This window comes from Trachurus japonicus, chromosome 8 (assembly GCF_045865225.1).
Source record: "Trachurus japonicus isolate A0001 chromosome 8, Traja_1.0".
NCBI classification, from domain to species: Eukaryota; Metazoa; Chordata; class Actinopteri; order Carangiformes; family Carangidae; genus Trachurus; species Trachurus japonicus.
Genome location: NC_140914.1, coordinates 25,028,991 through 25,054,362, shown reverse-complemented (window position 1 = coordinate 25,054,362; position 25,372 = coordinate 25,028,991). Strand labels below are relative to the sequence as shown.

At 41.8% G+C, this 25,372-nt stretch overlaps 1 protein-coding gene across 4 annotated transcripts; it reads left to right on the top strand.

The window, feature by feature from the left end:
* The first annotated feature begins 1,467 nt into the window (after window positions 1-1,467).
* Window positions 1,468-23,242, top strand: LOC146983380 (choline transporter-like protein 2). 4 transcript variants are annotated; one of them, XM_085784921.1, is made up of 22 exons: window positions 1,468-1,634; window positions 9,220-9,268; window positions 9,373-9,446; window positions 9,542-9,626; window positions 11,631-11,715; window positions 12,194-12,307; window positions 12,397-12,457; window positions 12,602-12,725; window positions 12,886-12,969; window positions 13,090-13,202; window positions 15,010-15,141; window positions 15,254-15,353; window positions 15,616-15,708; window positions 16,767-16,851; window positions 16,948-17,210; window positions 17,308-17,402; window positions 17,666-17,769; window positions 17,873-17,946; window positions 18,059-18,129; window positions 18,610-18,698; window positions 18,821-18,905; window positions 22,393-23,242. In XM_085784921.1, exons 1-22 carry the CDS (start codon window positions 1,607-1,609, stop codon window positions 22,497-22,499), a joined length of 2,115 nt encoding a protein of 704 aa, XP_085641047.1. In that variant the 5' UTR covers window positions 1,468-1,606; the 3' UTR covers window positions 22,500-23,242. The 4 variants fall into 4 exon arrangements, with proteins under 4 accessions (XP_085641047.1, XP_085641045.1, XP_085641046.1 ...); XM_085784919.1 differs by lacking the exon at window positions 22,393-23,242 and adding an exon at window positions 19,420-19,643; XM_085784920.1 differs by lacking the exon at window positions 1,468-1,634 and adding an exon at window positions 7,396-7,533.
* The last annotated feature ends 2,130 nt before the right edge of the window (window positions 23,243-25,372 follow it).

Genomic DNA, 25,372 nt, shown 5'->3' with positions numbered 1-25,372 from the left:
CTGAACGTGGCTTGAGAGTGAGAGTGAAAAATACATTTGTTACAAATAATTTTGTTTAGAGTTGTATAAAGTGTAGGCCTAAGTTAATATTTTACTTTCCTTAATTTCTCTGATACACTTCCTGTGAGGTAAAAAAACAAACAAAAAAAAAAACAATAAAGATCAAATTATGATTATCATTCATGTGTATGCTAATATGAAAAACGTACCCCTCCCCTATTTGCCAGCTTGATAGACCTACATGAAAATGCTTACCTACATGTGATTAGCAGGCCCCATGGCTTCACACCTGAACTAGCCAATCAGGAGCCATAGAACTTCAGGTGATAGAGCAGACACTGATTTCTCAGAAACGATAATTTGCATTAAAGAATCTCAGTCCTAATTGTACCATAGAAATAGGAAATAGATGCAGTAGATATGAGTTAAATGTTGTCATTTGAGTTCGAAATCAATTTTTATCAAAAGCCAAATATTTCTTTACAGACAAACAAAAACGACACAAGCTCATTTTCATTTAGGCCTAAGTTTTTTTTTTTTTTAGCCTTTATTTCCAAATATTTCTCTCGAGCCCGAGCCCTTGAATTTACTGTCTCCTTATCACTGTGCTATCACAATTATGACTAAAATAACTTTTACTAGGCTACTACTACTAATAATAATAATACCATCATCATCATAAAAATAATAAATTGGAACATGAATTGAGAGATCTGGCTTAATTAAGGTCTTGATATCAGGGTTAAAATATGAGACTTATGCCATCGATATTAATAGTAGCCTTCCAGCAACACATTTATCACCACGTAATTAGGCTACTACATAAATTATGACCCGTTAATTAAAAGTTTTCCCACTATTTTCTTTTACATTTTGCTTATAATAGCCTATTTCGTTTTTTTACTTGTAATGGTACATTTTAAAACTGTGGTTGATATTTGTAGCCCAAGAGTGAAGTGAGAAGTTACACCTCCTCTGCAGTCACCTAGCAGCTGTCGTGACTCGTGACTCAGAGAGTGCAGAGTCAGATCAGGCAATGTTTGGACTCTAGGTTGAATTATGAATGAATAGATTGCGTTTATAATTAATGCTGTCTTGCATTTCATCAGAGCGATAAAAAGATATGCCATCACTTCGCTTTGCAGCCCTCCTGGCTGGTGAAGACACGCGTTTACCGTATTTGACTAATGATGGACAAAGACAAACGAGCTGGACTTCGTTACATGTAATGCATTACTGGGACTGTGTCTGTGTTTGGTCCATTGTCATCACGGGACCGTTCCAGCTGTTGGACGGGGAGTGAGCCGATCAGTTAACGGTACTAGAAGAAAATCCCGTCTCCAAGAACATAAACTCCCGCCTTCTTTCGCTAATTGGCTGAAGGACCTGTCAATCACGGCGTCCTGCCCTCTGATTGGTCCGCCCTCCCGTCGAAGGAGTCTCCCTTTAAACCTTAGCTGGACGGTCAAGATTTTTGGAGGGGACTTCTTTCCACCAAGTGTTCAGATTGACAGAAGCTCCGCACGACAATCACTAGCCAGGGCTGAAAACATGCAGTAGTCGTCGCCTGTGAGCAGCTTTGGTCCAAAAGAAACACCCCGCAATCATGGAGCTGGAGGAGAAACCGAAATATGGTAATTATTTAAAGCCCAAAACGGGCCTGGTTCACTTTATTTGTCCCGGGATAGCCAGCGTTACGTTACCACTCAAGTTAACGTTAGCTAGTTTTGTTTTGGTGCAGAACGAAAACGTGCCTCACTCACAGATAGTTGTAGATAGATGTGTCCTTAATGACTTGCCGACTTATTTTCTCGCTCTCCACTGTCTCGACGTTAGCTGGTACTTTCTGAACCACTTTCACTCTTACCTGCGCTTTATGAATTTAATTATTAACCATGCAGGACTTAAAAATAGCGGTTTTCACTTCCTCGCCCGCAGTTGCGGTGAATCAACGTGAAGTTTGTTTTGTCTGCTCTAGCCATTCAGGCTGCATGGATCCACATTGCCTGGTTTATTGTCAGGCTGCATAATGTCCCTGTTTGTCTCCTGCTTGTCCAGTTGCTGCCACATTCCTCAGACTGGTATGGCAGGCAACAGGAGCTTAGCTGACCCCCGGCTATGTATAGGGCTTAGCTTATTAAAAAATACCTCAAACAAGTGAAGAGGGTCTTCTTTGTCACTTGGTTGGTGTTAAATTATAGACAAGTGCTGGTTGCATGCACTGTGGACTGTACCTGTATGTGCTTGTTGCCCTGTAGTTCCTTGTCTATGGTTGTAATCATGTCCTATATAGTCCTGATTACCCCTTATTAATGTGTTACATAGTGACACACCCAGTTGTGTGCAGTTTAGTCAGCTCCTTCTTAAGCTTGACCGTGGGAAGTGCAATAAATGATTCACACTTAAGACACAGCATGTTCGCTCTTGAAAGGCCTTGTTTTGAGTCAATATAACATAATCTGTTGGAGATTTTTTTTGTAATTTAAGTTAGGGGTCCAGGACCAACGTATGGCAAGAAGCTGCCACTATATCAGACCATACAAAAGCAGAAATGAAAAACAATACTAGGTACTTCCTTCCCCCCTGTCTGCTGGATTTTTATGATGGCGCTTTAACGTTGTGTTTTCCTCCTCTTCTCTGCACACACCCTTTTCCACTCCGCCTGCCACATGATGGCTAATTGACTACCATTACCAAGCCCTCACGAAAAGCAGCACCAGTCTGCGTCTGCTTTCTTTGTAATCACCGAAATACCAAGAGGATTCAGACAGTTTGACACGGAGTAAGATGGCAAATAGGTAGAAAACAGAGGAGAAGGATAATTGCTTCAAACCCATGGGGGATGATGATGGTGGTGGTGAATGGCCGCAAATTCACTTAAGAAATCACAGCGGTATGAGATAAGAGGCTCTGGAAGGAGCTAGTGTAACAAACAGCATTTCTTAGTGCATGTTGGGACTTTAGAGACGGAACAGATAAAAATGGAGACGAGGGCAAAAGTCGTATTATGCCATAGGGAGAGAGCATTTCAAAGTAAAGTGTAGGATTGGCATGTTGGAGTAATTTCAGGCTGTGATATATGGAGAAACCTCAATGACAGGATCTGCTGCAGCCGTGCAGCCATGCCCTGGTGGAGATTAGGTGTAATTATAAGACAAATTTAGGAGCATGGTTTGGAAACTTGATCCAGAACGTCTCTTGCTGCTCTTTCATGTTTGCTAAAGCTTGTTTCACTTACGTTTACAGATTTGCTGGTGGCCTGTTTTCATTCGTCGTCAGTTCAGTTCAGTTACTGTGCTGTGCAGTCTTTTCCCTCCCCGCTGCTGATCAGCCAAAAACATCTCCGTCATTACAGCCGTCCATTTCCACTTAAATTTGCTTATCATTCCCAAACAACCCAAACAGGATCATGTGACGCCGCTAACTATCCAGTGATCCTGCCATCTTGCCCACAATCTGAAATACAAAGGCATGTTCAGAGCAATGTGAGACTGATTGGTTATTGGGGTCAGGGAAAATTAGTTTGGACAGAGCAAGAGATACAAATGCAGAGATGTGGAGGCAGGATCATCCCAGAGATCTGTCCTCTGTATTCAGCATCTGTGTCAGTCACCGCCCTCCACCAGTCAGTAGCTGCGTTTGTTTATCTTGGCTGACCTCACCGACACCTGACTGACCAGGAACGTCTCCGTAACGTTGACTGGAACATATAATAGCTCATTACTTTACCATCATTTTCCTAAACGTCCCTTGAAATGTTTCTTGGAACATTTGACATTGTGGTCATTTCAGGTCTGTGTGTGTATAGGGCATATAAACAGAGTATCAGAATAACTAAATTAGAAACTATGTTTGTGTTTTGCTTCCTGTTTACCATTATGAGTGAATAGCCTTTGCTGATTATGTCAAATTTTACTCTAAAATAGATCCTGGTTTTTACCCTGTCTCAGCTTCAGAGATAAACTGACTGGAACACCAAAGATAAGGAGATACTCGTATGAGAAGCTGAAACTTCATTGTTGTGAGGTCACTAGAGTTTATCAGGAGATCGCACAGTGAACGGGTTAAATTTGTAAGAGGATGACAGATTAGCAATCAAGATACTCATACGGTTCCATACTCCTGCTTTTGTGTGAAATATGGGATAGATGTCCCAAGTTGTGTTTAACATCAAACTGATTCAGCATTGAGTCGTGGATGCTAAAGATAACTGGTCTAGTTTCTCACAGGTTTCCCTTTGTAACACCGTAAATAGAACTGGACTTGGCCTTTAACACTCCACACCCTCTTACTGCATTGACAGACAGGGAGGAACAGCAGGGGGGCGGGGGTGATATTATAAGGAGGCTATGATATCACACTGTTTTTAGATAGAGTCTTGTTTTTGTAGAGGTTTTTCACATTTTTGAACATGCTTAATGTTCTTATGTTAGCAACTTTGCTTCAGCTTGTTTTCAAATCAACAAGTACAAAATGTGGTTTTGCTATTTTACAACACCACAAATAGACAGCTTTTTATTTTTTTTCTGTCCTACGAGGGCTATCTAGACATCAGAGAAAAAAGAAGTGAAAGACTTCTACAGTACGTGACAGTAACAGCTGTTTAGCAGAGGAGGTTAAACTAAGCCGATGCCCCCCCTACCCCCCCACCCCCGCCCCTTTCCTGGAGACCATAGTTGTGATGTGAAAATTAAATTTAAAGGGATAGTTCACCATAATCCCTAAAGTCATAGCAGTAGGTTTGTTACCTTTAATTGTCAGTGCAAGCTATTTTTTGAATGGCGGAGCAGAGCCGCAAGAGCTGCTCAGAGCTACGGAGGCTCATGGAATTTCTTGGTTTCCCTCATCAAACTCATCAAATATACAATCCAACAACTCCAAAACGCTCTGGTGGACAAGTTGTGACCTGCACATTCACCACGCTATGGGATAATAACGCAACGTTACGAGACAGAGTTGTTTTCGAGGCAAATGCAGAGACTGCTTGCTGAAAAACTGCCCCCGACAGGAACGTTCTGTTATTATCTCATAGCGTGGTGAATGTGCAGGTCACAACTTGTCCACCAGAGCGTTGTGGAGTTGTTGGATTGTGGGATGGAAACCAAGAAATCCCATGAGCCTTCGTAGCGTAGCTCTGAACAGCTCATGGCTCTGCTCCACCGTTCTAAAAATAGCTTGCACCGACAATTAAAGGTAACAAACCTACTGCTATGACTATAGGGATTATAGCAATGGGTCAATTTGCCAAAATGTTGAACTATCCCTTTAATGTTTTTCACAACACATATTTTGAACTGTCGGACACAGGTGTCACAAATGAATGAATGATCTTGGCTACTTTTGTTACAAGTTTACAGTATTGTTGCCAGTGTGATAAGAGGCCATGGGAAAAAATACACCAGCCTCACTGAGAAAGAACGCCTGGGAACTACTGGGCTCAATAACAAACATTTGTGTTAGATGTAACAACAGTCCAGATATTTTGAGTCATCACAGATGGAGAAGCACTGATGTTACTAATCACATTAACAATGTCCCTGCTCTGTCCATGAGTCTCAGTTAGCTCAGACAGTGAGCCAGCGGGAACAATAGGACCCTGAAAATAGAAGCAGCTAATTGGAATTCAGCCATGGTGCATTTTATCATTTACACCGTTACTGTCCGTAGCGTGACATGCCAAAGTGTCCTCTGTGAAAAAAAGGTCAGCTAGGTCAATTTTATATTAAAAAATAATAATAATAATGGGAAGGGCGGTGGTGGCAGGAGAAAATAAAGCAGGGAAACTCAGGAATGTCTGGACACAAGAGACAAAAGGTCCAGATCTTATTGTCTGTGAGACAGAAACTCAAGATATTCAACATGATTCACTTTCACTTTTGAAGAAGGCTCTGTTTCTCTGTAAACAGGAAGTTTCACTACAGCATAAACTGATGGAAATACTCTAAGGTATTATTTGATTGTTTCTGTTTCTGCCAATTTTCCACCACGGTCGAAAGTAAAGATTTATTGTATTGTAACAGGTACCCACGTAGACCCACACTGAAAAAATAGCGTGACATTTCATAATTCAATCAAAGCGCATACACATGTAGTAAATGTTATTTGTATTGCTAATGATTTCAGTAAATGTGCAGTGGCTGGTTGCACAGTGGTTTGTTGAAATCAGATTAGATGGTCTGAGGTACTTTTAACAGATTAAAACTGTTTCTCACTGCCACTACGGAGAAAACAAATTATTTAATAACTTATTTAAAAAGGCAGAGCTGTGGGTTTTACCTCGCCTTGTGTCACCAGCTGCTCTGCCAGCACAGGAACATTTAAATGTTTACGTCTAATGTTGACGGTTGAACCAGGACAATAGATCAGTGATAGGACAATAGATGGAATTTAAGAAGCGTCATTGTTGTCATTGGTCTGTGTGTCATGTGGTTGTCATTAATCAAAATCAAATTCCCCCTAAACCTCGAGTCTCTGTTTGAGTGTGTCACTCTGTTATGAAACTTCCCAGGCAGCCACAACACAGCTCTTAATGGGAATCCCTATGAGCATGAGACTAATAAGGAACAAAATGAATGGAAACGTTCAGTCACTCCACATGAATTTTCTGTTTCTGTCAGCAGCTGTAAAACACATTTTTGGCGTTTAGTCCTTAAAGTGGGCTCTTTGTGGAAATTGTGAACACACTCAGATAGATCGCCTCGGGCTGTTGAGGACAGAGCAGAAAACGGGAGCTGGAAAGATTTCTCTTTTCATCGTTTCCCTTTTCAGTGCAAAACTGGGATGTTCCCACAAGACGGGAGAAAACACTGAGATTTGAGCTGCGCCGCTCTTTTCCTTCAACATGATGAAACGTTTTTAGCTCAATAACACGGGGCTTTCACACGCAGGTGATGGTATTTGTAGCAATTAATGTCTCACACACCTGAAATTGATTTTCCCTCCTCCACAGCAGTGACACTGAACGCCACCGGAGGCAGCGTTCCTCCTCCTTGTTTTCTCCAAACACATGTTTTCGATTACAATCTACAGAGCCTTTTCCTCCTCATCCACAACCACAGCAGGCCCCGCCCTCTGTTTCCAATGCCCTCGCCACTGTAAACTCCTCACAGAGGAGTTGGCGTGCCTGTGTTGGAGAGTTGGCTGGTTGAAGACAGAAAAAGTGGAGAGCAGACACAGAGAAAGAGGTCTTTTGGGAGTGGGAGGGGATAGAGGGAGATGCACAGGTGGAGCACAGATTGGAGAAGAGGCAGTTGTTGCAGGATAAAGACAGAGAGGGGGGTCTGAAGTGAGGTGGAGCGTTGCAGGCTGCCGAGCGCTCACAGCTATTCAGGGACAGGTTGGACTGGTTTCTCCTCCACAATACCTATTCGGCTCTCGCTCTTTCAAACCAGCAGAGAGAGAAAGAGAGGAAGAAGTTCACAGATAAGGACGCTGTCAGAGGGGTAAAAGGTTTTCTGTACACTTCAACATTTGACCCAGAAAGGATTCTCAAGATGGCTGAGGATGGAGATGGACAATATTATGGAAAGCATGGTAACTGCTTCTTTTGCTTCAGTTTCACATAAAATCGATCTGTTCTGTGTTTATCCACAACAAAGTTTGCTGAATGCTGAAATTTCAAATTGTCCTAAGGGACATTTCTTAGTCTGAGTCGGGTTTTTATCTATTTGTTTTATTACTTCTTAAAAATGTATCTGTGTCATGAAGTGTGTGACTAGTTGGGAGTGAAACTGGAGCAGCAGTATCAGCGTGTCAGCAGCTCTGTTTGGAGGGAAAGGGTGTGTTTATATGGAACCTGCTGTTGCTGGTAGCGTTTGCTTTGATTGTACAGGTGCGTGTGAGTAGGGAGCTTTTCTTTTTTTTTTATCAGTGTGTTTTTCCTTGTACAAATGTGTGCTTGTAGATTATCACGTAGAAAGCAAGATATTCCTTTTAAAACTGAGTGAATCCTCCATTAAGCCTGTCACTGTTTGCTACAGCTGCACTGAAGTGAACCGTACTTTGTTGAATTGCTCAGCGGGAAGCAAAACAGCCTGATATTTCCAACATCCCACACTATATATTTGAAATACAACACCCATCCTCTTTTTCTAACAGGATGCTGTGACCTCTCCCAGACTCGCTGGTCTGGTAAATGCCTGCTGCTGCATTATCCCCCCCCGCCCCCCAAACCACATACATAATTAATATGCAAAGACGCCACGGAGAATATCATGCACATGTCTAGACTCATAGGTGTCAGGATCCAGTGCTAAATGGTACACATGCACATGTACTGTACATGTACTGTGGTAGTCGTGTCGATCCTGGTGTTGGTGGTTTGAGAGCACTAGTCTCAAAATGTGGTTTACATTCAAAACCATTATTTTTGTGTTGAAGTGCTTCAGCCTGTTAATCTTTGACTTTCTGATCAGTTTTTTTTTCTTGGTTTGCTCTTGAACTATAATGGGTCACATTGTGTTTAGAGCTGCAAGATGAATTTGCTTAGATAACACACACCCTGCGTTCTGACACACTGACCTCAGATAACCAGCAGCACACTTGACTGCACACCTGAGCCTACACTGACATTTGCATTAGGTCCTATCAGTCCTAATAGTACCACCATAGCAGTGCAGCTAATGGATATGTTAGAGATTGTTTTATTTTATTTATTTATTGGAAGAAATGTTAATAGATATTTTTAACCCTTTTACAGACAAACGGAGATGACAGGAGCTCATCATATCCATTGGTTTTAGCCTAAAAGTCAAGTTTGACCTCTCAAAACACATGCACATTTCAACGTCTCCTGGTTTCTGTCATAAATCAGCATCAACCTGGTATTATTACATTATTGACTTGGTGAACTAGATCTACTCCAATAAATGATTTCCAACCCCCTGGTGGTTGTGAAGGTGAAGTTGGATTCATCTTTAAAGAGGTTTTTCTCTTAGTCACCAGGGAGGAATTTGTCGGTTTGCCAGGCGTGTCTGTGTGAAGTGAAAAGTCATCTGACAGAAGAATGGGAGGAAAGGGGTGGGGGTGGTTGGGGGGAGGTATATCGTTTCTTAACCTCAAATCCACTCTCCCTTTAAAAAAAAAAAAGGTGCATCAATGCTTTTAACACATTATTTTCTGTGTATAGTTCATAGGACCTTTCACCGAGCCATGTTTACAGGAGCTATAATACTAAAAGCGTGAAAAGAGTGATAAATGCACCTTATTTCTTTTATGTAGGCGAGCCAAGGAAGTATGACCCGAGCTTCAAAGGCCCCATCCAGAACAGGTGAGAGAGAGAGAGATGTGCTTTTTAACCCTGGCTTTCACAGTCTATAAATGACAAGTTTTTTTTTTTCAACTTTTCAACGATTTCTGCCCTCTCCATCCCAGGGGCTGCACAGACATTGTGTGCTGCATCCTCTTCGGTCTGGCCATACTGGGTTATATTGCTGTGGGAATACTTGGTAAGGAAACGCCACCGCCATTTAGTTTACCTAACTCAAACTAACACCACCACCCTCTAAAACAAAACTTGTTCACCTTGTTTTTATTCTCACAGCCTGGTCTCAAGGTGACCCCAGGAAGGTGATCTACCCCACAGACAGTCGAGGTCAGTTCTGTGGACAGGCGGGAACCCCACTTGAGTAAGTTATTCCTGTCGATCTGCTGGATATTTTCTCTTCACTTATTCGCCATGTTTAAAAACATTGAAACTCGGCCCCTCCTCTCGGGCTCAACTGTGTAGCCCCCTGCCCCAGACAGCAGCAGTTGTCAGGACCGCAAGGTAAAGGAACAGGTACAGTCCGAGTGAAGCGCTGGAGCCGTGAGCCGATACCCAGCTGTCACCAACACCGGGAGCCTCCAGTGTTATGTAACAAGCAGAATGGCCGTTGTGGTGAGCTGGGAAGAGGGTTTTAGCGGCGGTTGCTAACCGCTACCGCTAGCTGAAGTTAGCATCGAGCTAGCTCACCACAACGGCCCTCATACTTGTTACCACTCGAGGCTTTAGTTGTCGGTGACGTCCGGGTATCCGTCCGTGGCTCCAGCGCTTCACTTGGACTGTATTTCTTTCTCTTTGCGGCCCTGACTGCTGCTGCTGAGAGAGAGATAGAGAGACATGCTAGCAATCGCTAACATCCAGGACAGCTAGTGTGGCTAGCAGCCCTAAGCCCTCCTACACTCTGCTGCATGTAGCTTCACCTGAGCTCTGTCATTGGCTGGAGAGAAAACACAGACTCTCTCACTCTACACCCAGAAATGTTCCCGTGCACAGCAAAACAAAGCAAAAGACCAAAAAAAAAAACTCCAGACTCAACCTTTAGTGTTGGCAGATGCAAATTGTCACCTTTTCTATTCCTTACTGTCCTTTACTGTTTAAAAATTAGCTTTTTCTCTTAGTTGATGCAAAAAGTTCAAAGTTTTTCTGAATATTCACCAGTAAATACAGTTTGAATATCAGTGGTTAGCACAGTCACCTCAAAGAGAAGGGTCTGGGTTTGATCTCCAGGGCTGGGGCCTTTCTGGGTGGAGTTGTTCTCTCTCCCTGTGTGGGTTCTCCTGCTTCCCAGAGTCCAAGGACATGCACACATACATAGGTTATTTGTAGCCCTGGACATTTCCTTTTATATCGTTTGCTATACCACTCTCTGCAAATAATAGATTTTGAGAATGTGGGGGCAAACTACGGGAGCCTTTTAGCTCAAACTTGTGGCACATACCATGCAGTTGGTGCACACCAGGGTGCGGCCGCTTTCACATAACAAACCGACCGCGCCATAGTCAGACTGTAGACCCAGCTGAGTAGACCCAGTTGAACTTCTATTGGGGTGGTTTCTGTGCGGGCCCAAAGTTCAACTGGGTCAACCTAAATGCTGCCTGTGTGAAAGCACACTAAGTTAATTGCGGGTTCTAAATTGTCTGGTTTGAATGTGTGTGCATTGTTCGGCTCTATAGGTCAGCCATGTACCCCGCCCTCCCCCTCGCCCTATGTCAGCTGGGATTGACTCCAGCCCCCTCATGAGCCTGCATGGATATGCAGTATGGACTCTATTGTCCTCCACATCCTTATATTTACAGATAACCCAAACTTCCCAATTCTGGGGTTGATCTCAACTGTCAGCTGTTAAAGAGCTGCTGTTCAAAGATCATATAATCCAACAAAGCCCTGCAAAAATGACTTCAAATCTCAGTCCTATCTCGTTTTAGAAATCCAGATTACTCAAAAGCGCTCTCTGTACCTTCTCTGCTTTCATATAGAACAGACAGGATTATTCATTGCCATTAAATGTACTGCAGCTTGATAGATAACCCTGTAATATTTCCTCCTGGGTTTGTGAATGGATAGATTATGATCTTTGTGTTTCTCTGTACACTTAAATATTTTCTTTTTTCCTTTTTTGGGGGGGAGGGTAAGGAAAAATAAAGTACAATTGAGGGCGTGGCTTAGTTATTTTGTACCGATACTGATCAATGGACTGTGTATACAGAAACAAGAAATGACCACAAACACCACCCTGATGAAAGCAAGATAGTCAAAAACTGGAAAGCTATGGACACTGAAGACATACATGTCCTCATAATGTGACTGATAGTCATTGAAACACACAGTTAATGCCCTTTTCCTCTGACTCCTTTGTGTGTTTCAACAGGAAGAAGCCACTGCTGTTCTACTTCAACATCATGAAGTGTGCCAGCCCCATGGTGCTGCTGGAGTTCCAGTGTCCAACCACTCAGGTGTGAACTCCACCCATCTGTCACCATGCAGTCTTTCCTGCTGATGGAAAAACTGTCTGTCTCATCTCAACGCTATGCACAAGCTGTTTATGCATTTATGTAACTTATTTAACTGGGTTTATACTATCAGGAAGTGATACAGTATGTGTGCCTATGTATTAGTGGAACACAAACAGTCATTAATCATCATGATTGAACCACCACTCAACTGGTGGTCATTTTTGACAGCTTTGATTGGCTCACAGAATGAGTAATCAAGTGTTGAAGCTATGTTTTCAGTTTGAATGCACTACGTGCTCATTCTGCAGCATGAAATTGGGACACAGCTATTGCTTTTGTTTTCCTCCTCTGTCACTCTGGCCAAATAGTTGGTGTTGGCATTCGTTCTAGTCTTTGCTGAGCTGCATTTTGCATCTAAAATTAGGCCCCACTGTGTTCTTTTCCTGCACTTGATGTGACCGTATCCTTCTGTGTTTAGATGTGTGTGGAGAAGTGCCCTGAAAAGTTTATGACGTTAGTCAAAGCCTACACCAACACAAAGGACTTTGACTACTACAAGAACTTCTGCAAGGAGGGTGTGACGAGAACAATGGTGAGTTTAGAGCCAGATGTTTTTTTCCAATGTAAACCTTTGGTTGTCAAAAGCCTCACCTCATCTGTTGTGGATGTTCTGTGTTTCAGGGTATACCTGAAATCCTAAGTCAAGGTCTCTGTCCTGCCATGTTGACACCCAGCAAGCCCTGTGAGTGGATGATCCAAACCCCACTGTTCTTACACTACATACCACATTTTGTATTGATTCTGAGTCCCGGTGCAGATGTTTATGGTTCTGACATATAAAATAATGAGTAGTCTCTTTTTAAATTGTTTGAATTTTCTTCTCCAGTCACACGCAGGTGTTTCCCAGCTTTGGGTCTGAAAGGAGGAGTGATAACTGTGGGAAACACCTCCACATTTGATGATGGAACTGGAAAAATTAGAGAGGCCAAGGATCTCATGGATGGAGTCAAGTGAGTACATCGCTGAAAACAGTGGGACAAGAATACTTAGTGTCGCAGCTTGAAATGAGCGTCAGCCTGTCCCAACCTGCCACATTAGATTTTTGCAAACATTCCCTAAGAGGAGCTCCACAGCATTAAGACAGGTGAACTGACAGAAATCTCTCCACAGGAATGCCACTGTGGTTATCGAGGCTCGTCAGGTGGTCATGAAAATCTTTGAGGATTACACGCAGTCCTGGTACTGGATTCTCATGTAAGACACAAACTGACGTTTGTTAATCGGCTTGTTGTTCACTTTGATCCAGTCTGTGTGTGCAGGAGGAACATGAGCTGCTTTCACAGCTCACTCTCACTCTGCTCTCTCTGATTGCAGAGGGTTGGTTATTGCCATGCTTACCAGCCTGCTCTTCATCGTCCTCCTGCGCTTCCTGGCAGGGATCATGATCTGGGTCATGGTCGTCTTGGTGATAGTGGTCATAGGTTATGGTAAGGACGTTGTCTTTGTCATTCTCACACCAAAATGCTTGAATACTCAATTTATTTAACAAACCTTGAACTCTTGAGTTGACTCATCAACTCTACATGTTAATATTACTACATACTAATTCAGTATTATCCACTGTATACTGCTCTTTTAATAGGATGGCACCATGAATTCGAGCCTAAGATGCCGGTCATGAACAGTAGAGACACTGTTGTGAATTCTTCACTTCATGTCATCATTCCACCTTCACTGTTGATGTAAGAGATTAAAGGGATAGTTCAATATTTTGGCAATTTGGCCCATTGCCATAATCCCTATAGTTTTAGGAGTAGGTTCGTTACCTTTAATTGTCGGTGCAAGCTATTTTTAGAACGGCAGAGCAGAGCCGCGAGCTAAATTCATGCAAAACCGCTGATGAGCGTTCCCGTCGGAGGCACTTTTTGGGCAAGCAGTCTCTGCATTTACCTCGAAAACAACTCTGTCTCGTAACGTTCCGTTATTATCTCATAGCGTGGTGAATGTGCAGGTCACAACTTGTCCACCAGAGCGTTTCGGAGTTGTTGGATTGTGTATTTGATGAGTTTGATGAGGGTAACCAAGAAATCCCATTAGCCTCCGTAGCGTAGCTCTGAGCAGCTCGCGGCTCTGCTCCACCGTTCTAAAAATAGCTTGCACCGACAAATAAAGGTAACGAACCTACTGCTATGACTATAGGGATTATGGCAATGGGCCAATTTGCCAAAATGTTGAATTATCCCTTTAATATCAACATGTTGATAGGCTACTTTCACAACCAGACTAAAACTCAGACTAAACGTTAACTATGACTTTATAATGCCACCGCTAAATAAACTACAAAGAAACAGTGGATTGTCTCAGTCATGTTTTAGAGTGATAGATAATAGTGTCTATCAACAGCACATTAAAAGATCTGACATTTTTGACTGCACTTCATTTTGACACTTTTTTGGTGAAGGAAAGGAGTCAATGCAGCATAGATACAATGATTCACCATGGTAACAGCCAATTAAAAGATGCAGCCTCCATTGAGATGTAGTGCAGCTAGAGATATTAATAATTTGGCCTGTTTGCATCTGTTTGTTAGACTTAAAATACAACAGCAGCAGCAGCAGCTTTAGAACCTGATTCAGGAGTGACACAACCTTTTCTATAACGGATGAGAAAGTGGTGGAATGAATGAATTATGCAAAACACACTGCTCAGGAAATACAAACACATATTTCCTAACAGAATTTGTTTTACTGGGAGCTGGAGATTTTCTGGTGTTAAGCAACAGATTAAAGCGATGGATTAAAAACATTTTGGCTACTTTTAGTCCAGTTTGAAAATCTGGCTCCTCTTCTTGCCACGATAAACAAGACTGTTACATCAGACCACAGTATTATTTATTGATCTGTGTCTTGGCTTCATACTGTTCTCGGCTTCACACACTTGTGCAAAAATGTTTTGTGCAGGGAACTGTTTTGACAACAACACAACCTGACATTTGCTTTAACAATGCACGCTGTTCTAAAGAGACCTTCCATTTACAATAATCCACCATCTGATGCTATCAGTAAGGAAGTGAGACTTGATGAAGCAGCCAGTGAAATGGAAAATTCAGGCTTTTCTCTTCCTGCCTCCTTGAACAGTGGCTCCAGCCCTGATGCTTGCCTCCTTATTTACATGTTGTGGAAATTCAATTTTCTTTTTATATCCACAACTTCCTGCTTTGCAGCACTCTGTATTTTTTAATATGGCAACAGTAAGAGATAACTGAATCGATGTCCTCTCTTTGCAATTTGTTAGGCATCTTCCACTGCTACATGGAGTACGCTGCCCTGAAGAGTGAACCAGGAGCCAACGTGACTCTACAGGACCTGGGCTTCCAGACAGACTTCTCAGTCTACCTGCAGATCAGACAGACCTGGCTGGCCTTCAGTCAGTACACAGCACAGCATCTACACATTTACAGACTGCATCATGTTGCTGTAAGAAAAAAAAAAAGGAGGACACCTATATGATCTCTCCCTCTGCCACCTTTCTCCTTCAGTGATCATCCTGGCCATTCTGGAGGTCATCATCATCCTGCTGCTCATCTTCCTCAGGAAAAGGATTCTCATCGCTGTTGCTCTCATCAAAGAAGCCAGCAGGTCAGACTTGACATTAGAGCGGCAGACACTTTGAGAGGAGAGGATGGGAAGAAAAACAGATCAATGAAAGTTGAGATGCTGAATTGTTCTGACTCTCAAAGTGTCTTAGTGTTGCTCACAGTAATGGATTAAAGTGACAGAGTAATGGTGCAGGCAACGATCAAGTTATCAAAACATAACTCAAAAGTGAAGATTGTTTTTCTTCTCTCATCTTGGATGTGTGTAACCTCCATAATGCTGTTGTTGCTGTTGTTTTTTACAGAGCCATTGGACACGTGATGTGTTCCCTCCTGTTCCCACTGTTCACTTTCCTCCTCCTGGCTATAGTTATAGCCTACTGGGCAGTTACTGCTGTGTATCCTTGCAAGTTACAGACACTCAGTTGTTGCATAAGGGGGGGCTGTTGTCAGAAACCGAACAGCAAGCAATCTAACCACCGGCTGATAAAATGGAAGGATTGCATCCAGAGAAAATAAGTCAGTGTTGTTTTTCTACAGAAGCTGTGAGAGTAAAGGGAGGAAAAAGAAAGTGTGATCAATTTTCTGTCTCATCTAAATTGTTTTCTCCCCTGTGTTTGAAGAAGAACAGGTAAAAAAAAAAAAAAAAAAGTTCTGCCTGACAAAATAAATCACCTGCAAAAACTTTTTTTCCACCTGTTCTTCAGTCATAAAGACAGGAGAGAAAGCCGTTTAAATCAGACATAAACGTCATTTGCCTCTCAGGGTTAGTTTCCCATTGGTTATTTCAAAGGACTCATTAAGAATAAGTATCAGATTGAACTTTCATTCAGTTAATTTTCAAGTCAAGGTCATGCGGCAGAGTTTGGCAGAATAAACTTTGGGGAATTTGGCTGGATCCAATTGTTCATCTTTTGGACTCAGATGTACAAACAGCTGCTCTGAATGGTACAAATTTTGGCAGTTTATGCAGTACATGTTCAGAGCCCTGTGGTACTGAGCGTACTATAATCTTCTAAGCAATTTCAACCCAGTTGGAAAATCCTTTTGTGGACTTGATGCATTGTGGATGTGGACAGGGCCCAGGGCCACCCATGGACTGTGCTTGTTCAGTCAGCCAATGTCCAAATACAGTGAAGTTCAGTCATTCAGTGAGCTGAATGAGTGAGCTGAAATGAGCTTTAAAAGGATGTGTGTGTATAACCAGGTGAGCTCAGCTGGTAGAGCAGCTCATCATTCATGTTGGTTTAGACATGAACAAGATCAAAGGTCAATTGGATGCTACAGCATGTTGATGGAGGAGCTGGAGATCAAACCACCGACCTTCTGAATAGTAGACACCTTGTGCTTCCTCCTGAGTCACCTTCAACCAACTTGAAGGTGATGATAGTTTATTACAGTCTGTTTGATGTTGACTGAAGTTCTAAAGATCTTAGTCCTTGACCGAGCTGATCAGTTTCTTGTCTACCTCGAATGAGCCCATCTACAAAGTCTTCAATGAGTCGGTGTGTGAACACTCGAGGAAAGTCTGTGACCCGGCTGTAAGTAGATCTTCTTTCTGACCCATTTTCTTAATGTTTACAACATCATTTTAACTCTTCTGTGTTTCTCTGCACACCTCCCACATCTGTGCTCAGAACTACACCACCAGTCCAATGAAAACGCAGTGCCCTGACTCCGAGTGCCTTTTCGCCTTCTACGGAGGAGAGACGGTTTACCACAAATACCTGATCGCCCTGCAGTTCTACAACGTCTTCCTCTTCTTCTGGTGTGCCAACTTCGTCATCGGTCTGGGGCAGATGACTCTGGCCGGGGCCTTCGCCTCGTATTACTGGGCCTTTGTCAAGCCCGATGACATTCCCGCCTTCCCGGTGTTCTCTTCCCTTGGGAGATCTCTCAGGTTTGTTTTGTGTCTGGTGTATTTCATGTTTGTTGTTTTCACTCCTGATCTATGAACACCTTAAAACTGTCTCCACTCCTTTTGCGTCCTGTTGTAGGTATCACACAGGAAGTCTGGCTTTTGGCTCCCTCATTCTGTCCATAGTTCAGATCATCAGGGTTCTGCTGGAGTATCTGGACCACAAGCTGAAAGGTTTGTTATGTCTGTTGAACCAACCTTTGATTAAAACGGGTTTGCCGTGCACATAGGTGTGGTCCACTCTTATCTAGACATTTCAAATAGTAGTGATAACGATGTTTATGGTGGAAAACAACATTAGTTTGATGTCGCAGTATATGTTTAAGTGTAAAAAGAAGTTTGATAGATCAGTTGCCTCAGTTTATTTATTTTTTTAGAATTAAAAACAAGGGTTTTCTCCACTGCTCGTTAAATGTTCTCTGATCTGTCTTTCACAGGAGCCCAGAATAAGTTTGCCAAGTTCCTGTTGTGCTGTCTGAAATGCTGCTTCTGGTGTCTGGAGAAATTCATCAAGTTCCTAAACAGAAACGCCTACATCATGGTGGGTGGTTTAGTCATTTATTTCACTAAACTCGTGCTTTGTGTCGTTAAATTTGACGCAGTTTGTAGAGTATCTGGATGTGACGGGTGTTTTTGGCCTCTAGGTGGCGATTTATGGCAAAAACTTTTGCACCTCAGCCAAAGATGCCTTCTTCCTCCTGATGAGGAACATGATCAGGTGAGTGTGCATATCATGTAATTTACACAAAGTGATTCACTAAGCCTCTGGGAAAATTAAAAATGTAAAATTTTATGTACACAAAAAATAAATGCTGGTTTTAACTCCACAGGGTGGCTGTCTTGGATAAAGTGACAGATTTCCTTTTGTTTTTGGGCAAACTGCTCATCGTTGGGCTTGTGGGTGAGTCTGTTCATTTTGTTTTATCGTTCATGTTTAGCATCTTCAAACTGAAACAATGTGTGTGTGTGGTTTCAGTGAAGCAAATCGTCATAATTTGAGGCTGATATTTCAGTATAATAAAAACCCATTTATCTTTAATTAGTGGAATTGCCGCATGCCACAAAAAATGTGCTAATGTGCAAAAGCTCTGATCACTCAACTGTCTATTTCAACTCCATCACAGTTGGCAACATGTGGTGTTATTTATGTAATATAATTATATATAATTATCACACACATTAACGGTGGTGGGATGTCATCAAACACACTATTAATTATTCTCAGCCATCACCACATTACTACTAAAACTCAACACGTAAACATTTTCCTGTCTCTGTTATGTGAGCAGTTTCATTTAGTTTTCCTTTTATTGATCTGCTTTTTGTCCACTGGTCCATGATGTTGGTGGATAACTGTGAAATTGATTTTCTTCTTCCACAGGGGTCTTTGCCTTCTTCTTCTTCTCCGGGAGAGTGAAGGCCTTTGAGGACACAGCTCCTAATCTCCACTACTACTGGGTACCCATCCTGGTGAGTCTGACAGCGCCTCTGTTCCCTGACAGTCGCTCAAAAACAGAACAGAAATCATCTGTTGTTCCTTCTTGTTTTGGTTTTATTGTCTTGTTTGAAATGCGTCTGGTTTTCCTCACCAGACTGTGGTGGTTGGTTCCTACCTCATTGCCCACGGATTCTTCAGTGTGTACGCCATGTGTGTGGACACTCTGTTCCTCTGTTTCTGTAAGTAGCACCTCCCCAGTTATATAATGCTTTCTCTACATGAGTGTCAGATGTTAACATTTTGCACTGAGGAAAGGCCAAAGATGAATGATTCACGTCTCGATGTAGAATGTGAAGATTTACGATCAAATGAATCCAAAACTTTTCTCACTTCATAAATTCTTACTTTGCTTCTGGTGTTGGGCTGTCACTAATTCTAAACTGCATGATGGCGGTTTGCTTAAATTTCACCATCATTTCTGAATAACAGTCTGTGGCTTACAGTGTGTTAACCTGAAAATTGCTGCTTGGTGTTCAAACTGTAACTTTTTAAAATTCTGAAATGCTTGTGGGTGCCTTTGCTTGCTGTTTGACTTTCTTTCTCTTTTTTTGTCCCTATCTTCCCTTTCTCACTTCCCACAATTCACCACATCCCCTTCCTCTTCCAACTGGAACTTTCTATACTAATTTTCTGCTCCATCCTTTAAAAATACAAATTCACACAAACACAAATATATACACCACACACACAAAGGTGAAGACCTGGAGCGCAATGACGGTTCAGCCGCAAGGCCTTATTACATGTCGTCAACGCTTCATGAGATTCTGTGGAAGAACAAGGCTGAGGATCCGACCGCGTCGTCCGCTGAGCAACAAGACGATGAAGACCTCCAGCCCAAACAGCAGCAGACTAAAGAGGAAGATGCACCTTAGAGAGGAGGAGTGTTGGAGGAAAGACACTGGAGATTTTTCACTGAATTACGGGCACTAAACTGCTATAGTTCAAGACTGTCTTAGAATATAATAGTAAGGAGCTGGTACTTTGTTGTTGCCCATTGGGAACGTCTCTTTTGCACATAACGCACTGGTCTCTGAGGCAGATTGCGGTGCAACTGTAAAACACAATGCCTTAAAGTGGCAGGGGTTCGCTACATTTGGTGGTTCCAACCCTGAGGTGCAGACTGAATGAAAGACTGTCTCCTTTATTCACAGCCGAGTGGTGTGTAACTGTCCTTCAACACGAGGAAACGTGGGAAATGCGATGTTTTAAGGATTTGTTTTTAAATTCACAAAATCCCTCCTCCACACAGCGATTGTCCAATCACAGCTTAGCATCCATAAGTTGTCACTGCAGGGCTGTCGTGCTGTGGGTTTCTGCACATGTTGAAGTGGTGTGTGGCTGTAGTGGTCCGTCATTAGTGTGAGCTTTCTGCATTCAAAACATGAGAGCTAATGTTTAAGGAATGGACTAAACTGTGTGTTTATCTGATCTAACAGGATGCCGTCATTAGCATGTGCAACTAACGACCTTACCCATTCAGTAACCGAGCATTACCTCTATTATAAACTCCATATTGTGGACTTAAAGGGATCGTTCAACATTTTGGTAAATTAGCCTACTGCCATAATCCCTATAATCAAAAGAGTAGGTTCATTACCTTTAATTATCGAGACATGAGCTTCTCAGCAAACACAATGGAGGTGAATGATACAAGTCCCCTGTCCCTTAAAACTCATCAAATACACAATACAACAACTCCTAAACACTCTTGTGTACAAGTTGTGACCTGCACATTCACCACGCTATGAAATAATAATGTAACAATACGAGACAGAGTTGTTTTCGAGGCAAATCCGTAGCTGGAACTACATTCCAGACGTGGCTGCTCAGCGGAGTGATTTCAAAAGCGCAAGTAGTTGTCCATGTGTCGTAATGATACATAATTATACATGATTATTTCATAGCGTGGTGAATGTGCAGGTCACAACTTCTCCACGAGAGCGTTTTGCAGTTGTTGGGTTGTGTATTTGATGAGTTTGATGAGGGGCAGGGGACCTGTACCATTCACCTCCATTGTGTTTGCTGAGCAGCTCACGTCTCTGCCCCGCTGATCTCAAAACAACATGCACTGATAATTAAAGGTAATGAACATACTCCTATGACTATAGGGATTATGGCGATAGGCGAATCTGCCAAAATGTTGAACTATCCTTTTAAAGGTTACTAAAGAGAAAACCCAATCATGGAATTCATTCGTTTCCTCCTTGTACAGAAGCTCAGCCTGGATGTTATCAGACATTAGCAGCTCTGTCCTGCGCTTAACTAAATCTAGTGAAGGTCATTCTCTAGGAGCACTCATCAAATTCATTTTCAGAGGATGAGTTGTTGTCTAACACATTGATCAGTGATCTAAGTTTTCCTCCTTACATTAGAACATATGGTTAAATACTAGCTTGTATTATGGCTGTCAAATATGTTAGCAAACAGCGATATGTTAGAATGAAATAAGTCTGATCCATGAAATGCAGAGTAAACACTCTTTAATAGGGGTTATATTTTGAAAACTTGACAAGTATAAACATTAAACCTCAGCAGGAGACTAATTCTTAACCAACTCAAGGCGCTAACATTAGTTTCATGGTTTAGCGAGCTGATAAAACTGTCAGCTGCTGGCTAGAAATGGCAGGTTGCTCTACCTCTGTCTGAAGAGAAGGATCCATAGACTAACTACAAATTCTTAGAGATACATCTTCTCCCATCATTTACCGTTGTTAGCTGCTGACATGTCGTGCTAGAATGCGAAGCCTGCAGCAACAGTGAGGAGGCCTGAGCAAATCCAGAATATAAAACGTTTGTCTTGGAATGAGCACTTTAAAAATGTGCACAGGAATATATTACACGTATATGATTTGCTGCATGATTAATACAATGAAATGTTGGTCTCATGTTGGAGAGGAAGAGATTTAATTGGCTTAGAAACTTCCTCTTGTTGAATATTTTGACATCATTTAAACATCTGAGCTGAACTGACATTTCTAAACTTGTCTTTTGCGTTCTAGTCGTTCCTCCCACTGCCACTGGCCAGTCGAAACTTGAAGCCGTTCGTGTGCCTCATTTCCAGTGTTAATGTTGGTCTGTTTGCACCTTAGGGTCCTAATTGTTTACAGTTTATGCAATCAGAACCACATGATCATCAGTACCGCCCCTCTACGACGCCGTACTATTGATGCACTTTAATTTCTGTTCACACGAAGCCATAACAGATTTGTATTTGTATGAATGAATACTGGTGGTTTTTTCTTAAAGCTAGTTGTTTTGTAGTTTCTTATGTTGATGTTTTTACTGTAAAGCAGTGCAGGGTTGCATTCAGTACCTCTTTACAAATGATTGTGTTCTTGGTAGTGCAGCTGCTTAAACAAACAATATTTGAAGTTTTCACTGTGTAAAACAGGGTTTAAAGTCTTAAATAGCTGCATGTTATTGGCAATTGAACCATTTACTAAAGCCTTTCTTTTCTACTGAACTGGAAACAAGCCAAATAAAGTTTGTCCTCCAGATTTACTGGCTTATTGAATATTGATTGTGAAGCTGGAGATTTAAAAGCTCTGAGCTCAGTCTGGGCTGCAGAAAGTCTCTGTACATAATGAGTAAAAACACAGTTTGAAATACAAATATCAGCTTCTATGAGCTCAGTTTAACGCCATGTTAATCTAATCTGATTTCCAGTGGAGGATCTGGAGAGGAACGATGGCAGTGCAGAGAGGCCCTACCTGATGCCCGAGCGCCTGCGCAAAATCCTCAACAAGAAGAACAAGGGCCAGCCGGCCGAGTAGAGCACGTCCTCTGACAGGAGCCTCAGTGAGGCCGGACTGTGGGCTCAGACTGACTGTGGTTAGACTCGGAGGGAACTGGTCAGGACCAGACCCTGAAGCCACCAGGAGCCTGCAGGTGACAATCAATCGTGTCATCCATTAGATGTTATTAGACTTTTCCTGCCAAATGTCATAATTTCTGTCCAACGGCCGTCGTCCCATCATGGTCTGAAAGGGGGGTTCACGTTCCCTAGATCTTTCATACGTAGGTATTCAGATCTTTATGGATTTTAACACTTAAGTTTTTTTTGTTTTGTTTTGTTTTTTGGAAAAAAATTTTTAGTATGTTGTAAATTATTTTTAATCCAACAAGCAGCCTACGTTGAACATCTTTATTTTAAATATTTGAGTGTTACATGAAGGTACACGTAAAAGTAAGGTAAGCATCATCTATTAAAGTTTATTTTAAAGTGTTACTTATTAATCTTTCTTTAATGTGTCATATTTTAATAAACAAATAATAACCATATTGTTACCAAAGCCATTACACTATGAGTCAGGCATATTGTAGTTGAGGCCTTTTCTACTTTCATAGACTCTTACATAAATTATCCAATGCTGTGGTTCAGCTTTTATCAGCAGCCCTATGGAGGGACAGATAAAAGGAACTAAAGCAGAATTTATATTGTTATTGATGTATAGAGTTGTACTTTTGTCATATTTGTGGAATTGGTTGTTTTTGAAATAAAACAGTTTATTTTTTATTTGTGAGACTGTTTCTCTTTTAGCCTGTTGATCATTTTCTTCTGTCTTGATGTTGCTCTGTGCACAATTATCTTGCCCAAAACATACAAAATTATCGAAGTCCTCCTAATATCTGAACACCTCTATTTCCTTCTGCCTCATTATTATCCTCAGGCTCCTCAGTGCTAATTTCTGCTCGACAGGTATTTGGTTGTTGGAATTTAATTTCTTGTCATTCAGACCCTCTGTGAAGCTGCGGCCTTGTCCAAACCTGCAACATGAAAGAGTTTATAAACCCTATAATTGTCATGTTGCAAAGACACTGTGAGAAACTACACGTTTAAGTGTCTTCAATGCAGATCCACTATCTCATCTGACTGATACACTGCAGATTCATGTTGTAGAAAAGCTCATCTCCAGAAAACATCTTTTTCTTTGAGCACATGGTGAGGACATGGCTGACTTTCCAATATTTCCCTCCTGATTCTCTTGATCACATTTTTCAACGACTTTTACTGTTCAGTTCAGAGGTTTTGGTAGATGGTTTCCTATTTTTCTTAAAATTAATGTTTTTTTTTAATTATGCAAAAAAAGAAACTGTATATGATATGGTTGGTAATTGTGTGCTCCTTACTCTGAAGTGTAGATCTGAGTGCAAATAAAATCCACAACTGCAGACAGGAAACATAGGCTTAAAACAGCTGCAGAAATATCACTTGTATGTTGTGTTTTTATTTTGTTTTTTTAGGAAGACTGAGGGAGTGCTGCTTTAGAGATGTTAGAAGAAGTTGGGATTTGTAGTCCTTAAAGTTGATAAGGTCACACTCCTTGGCAGGATGGATCAGATGTGTGTCTTCCTCTAAAGATGTTGATTAGTAAGTCCAACCGTACTCTGTGAACAAAAAGTAGTTATGATAATGTGTTATTTTCAGACATATGTTAATTTGTGTTCCCTGTAAATTTAATAGATGGGAGGCTGGTGCAGAAAATAGTTAAGTGACAAAGCACTAACAGATTCACCATACAGGTTTACATGTATAATAAATACTGAATTTCAAATCGGTGCTGATTTTTTTAATTACCGGTACATTTTTTAAAGATTCTGTTTGGTTTTTTTTTAGCTTTGAAGATTAAAAAAACAAAACAACTGTAGGACATCCCCACAGACTTAAAGGCATAGTAGCATTTTTTTTAAAGTTGGGTTGTATGATCTACAAATAGCCCCTAAGTACTTTAATTGCAGTAGAAGACTCTCTGCACTCCTCCCGTTAGCAACGGCAGCCCATAGCCGTGGCCTAAAAGAGGTTTTACCTGAAAAAAAATACACAGTTCCATTGTTCGATATAATATAATTTTTTCCAGCCCCTCAAAGTGCAGGAAAAACACAGTTTTTATTTCGACCTAACCAACTGCTGATCAGCGGGCGCTAACCCTGGGCGGAGGGATACGTGAGTTTTTTTCAGGTAAAACCTCTTTTAGGCCGCGAAAATAGGCCGTTTCTTTGGGCCTGTTCACAACACTGTATGTTGTAAATCTCTGGGCAGGGCTATGGGCTGGCGTTGCTAACGGGAGGAGTGCAGAGAGTCTTCTACTGCAATTAAAGTACTTAGGGGATATTTGTAGATCATACAATACAACCCCACTTTAAAAAAAAAAAATGCTACTATCCCTTTAATGTCCACTGACTGTTATACACTCAAAAGCATAATGCTGTTTTCATGACTACTATACATATTCTACATCACTAAAGTCTCCATACAACCTGTATCTGTGCCCTGCATCTCTTATAACACACATGGGGACGCACATACAGTACTTTCCACTCTATGTGCTGATCCACTTTTGACCACAGGGTGGAGTCCTCACATCAGGAGAGGCTCTTATCTCTGTGCAGCTGTGATGCTGGCTGGCCTGACAGGTGAGGTTTGTCTTGCTCAGATTCAAATCATCTTCCTAAAAAGCGAAGCCTATCAGCACCTCACATCCAAACAGTGCATCACTGGTGACGTTCACGGACACTGTTGTCACTGTCGCTGTGTGCCAGCAGGTCAGGGCAGCAGGTGCACTGGAGTGTGGTATTCTGAGGTTGGTGCTGGTATCCAACTAGATCTTGACAGCAGAAAATTCACAAAGTGTTCCAGTGGTGAACC

Coding starts and splice junctions, on each gene's coding strand:
- LOC146983380 (XM_085784918.1), top strand. CDS start 7,494: ATGGCTGAGGATGGAGATGGACAATATTATGGAAAGCATG. Junction 13,203..15,009: donor GATAGTGGTCATAGGTTATG/GTAAGGACGTTG, acceptor GCAATTTGTTAG/GCATCTTCCACTGCTACATG. Junction 16,852..16,947: donor GGAAAGTCTGTGACCCGGCT/GTAAGTAGATCT, acceptor ATCTGTGCTCAG/AACTACACCACCAGTCCAAT.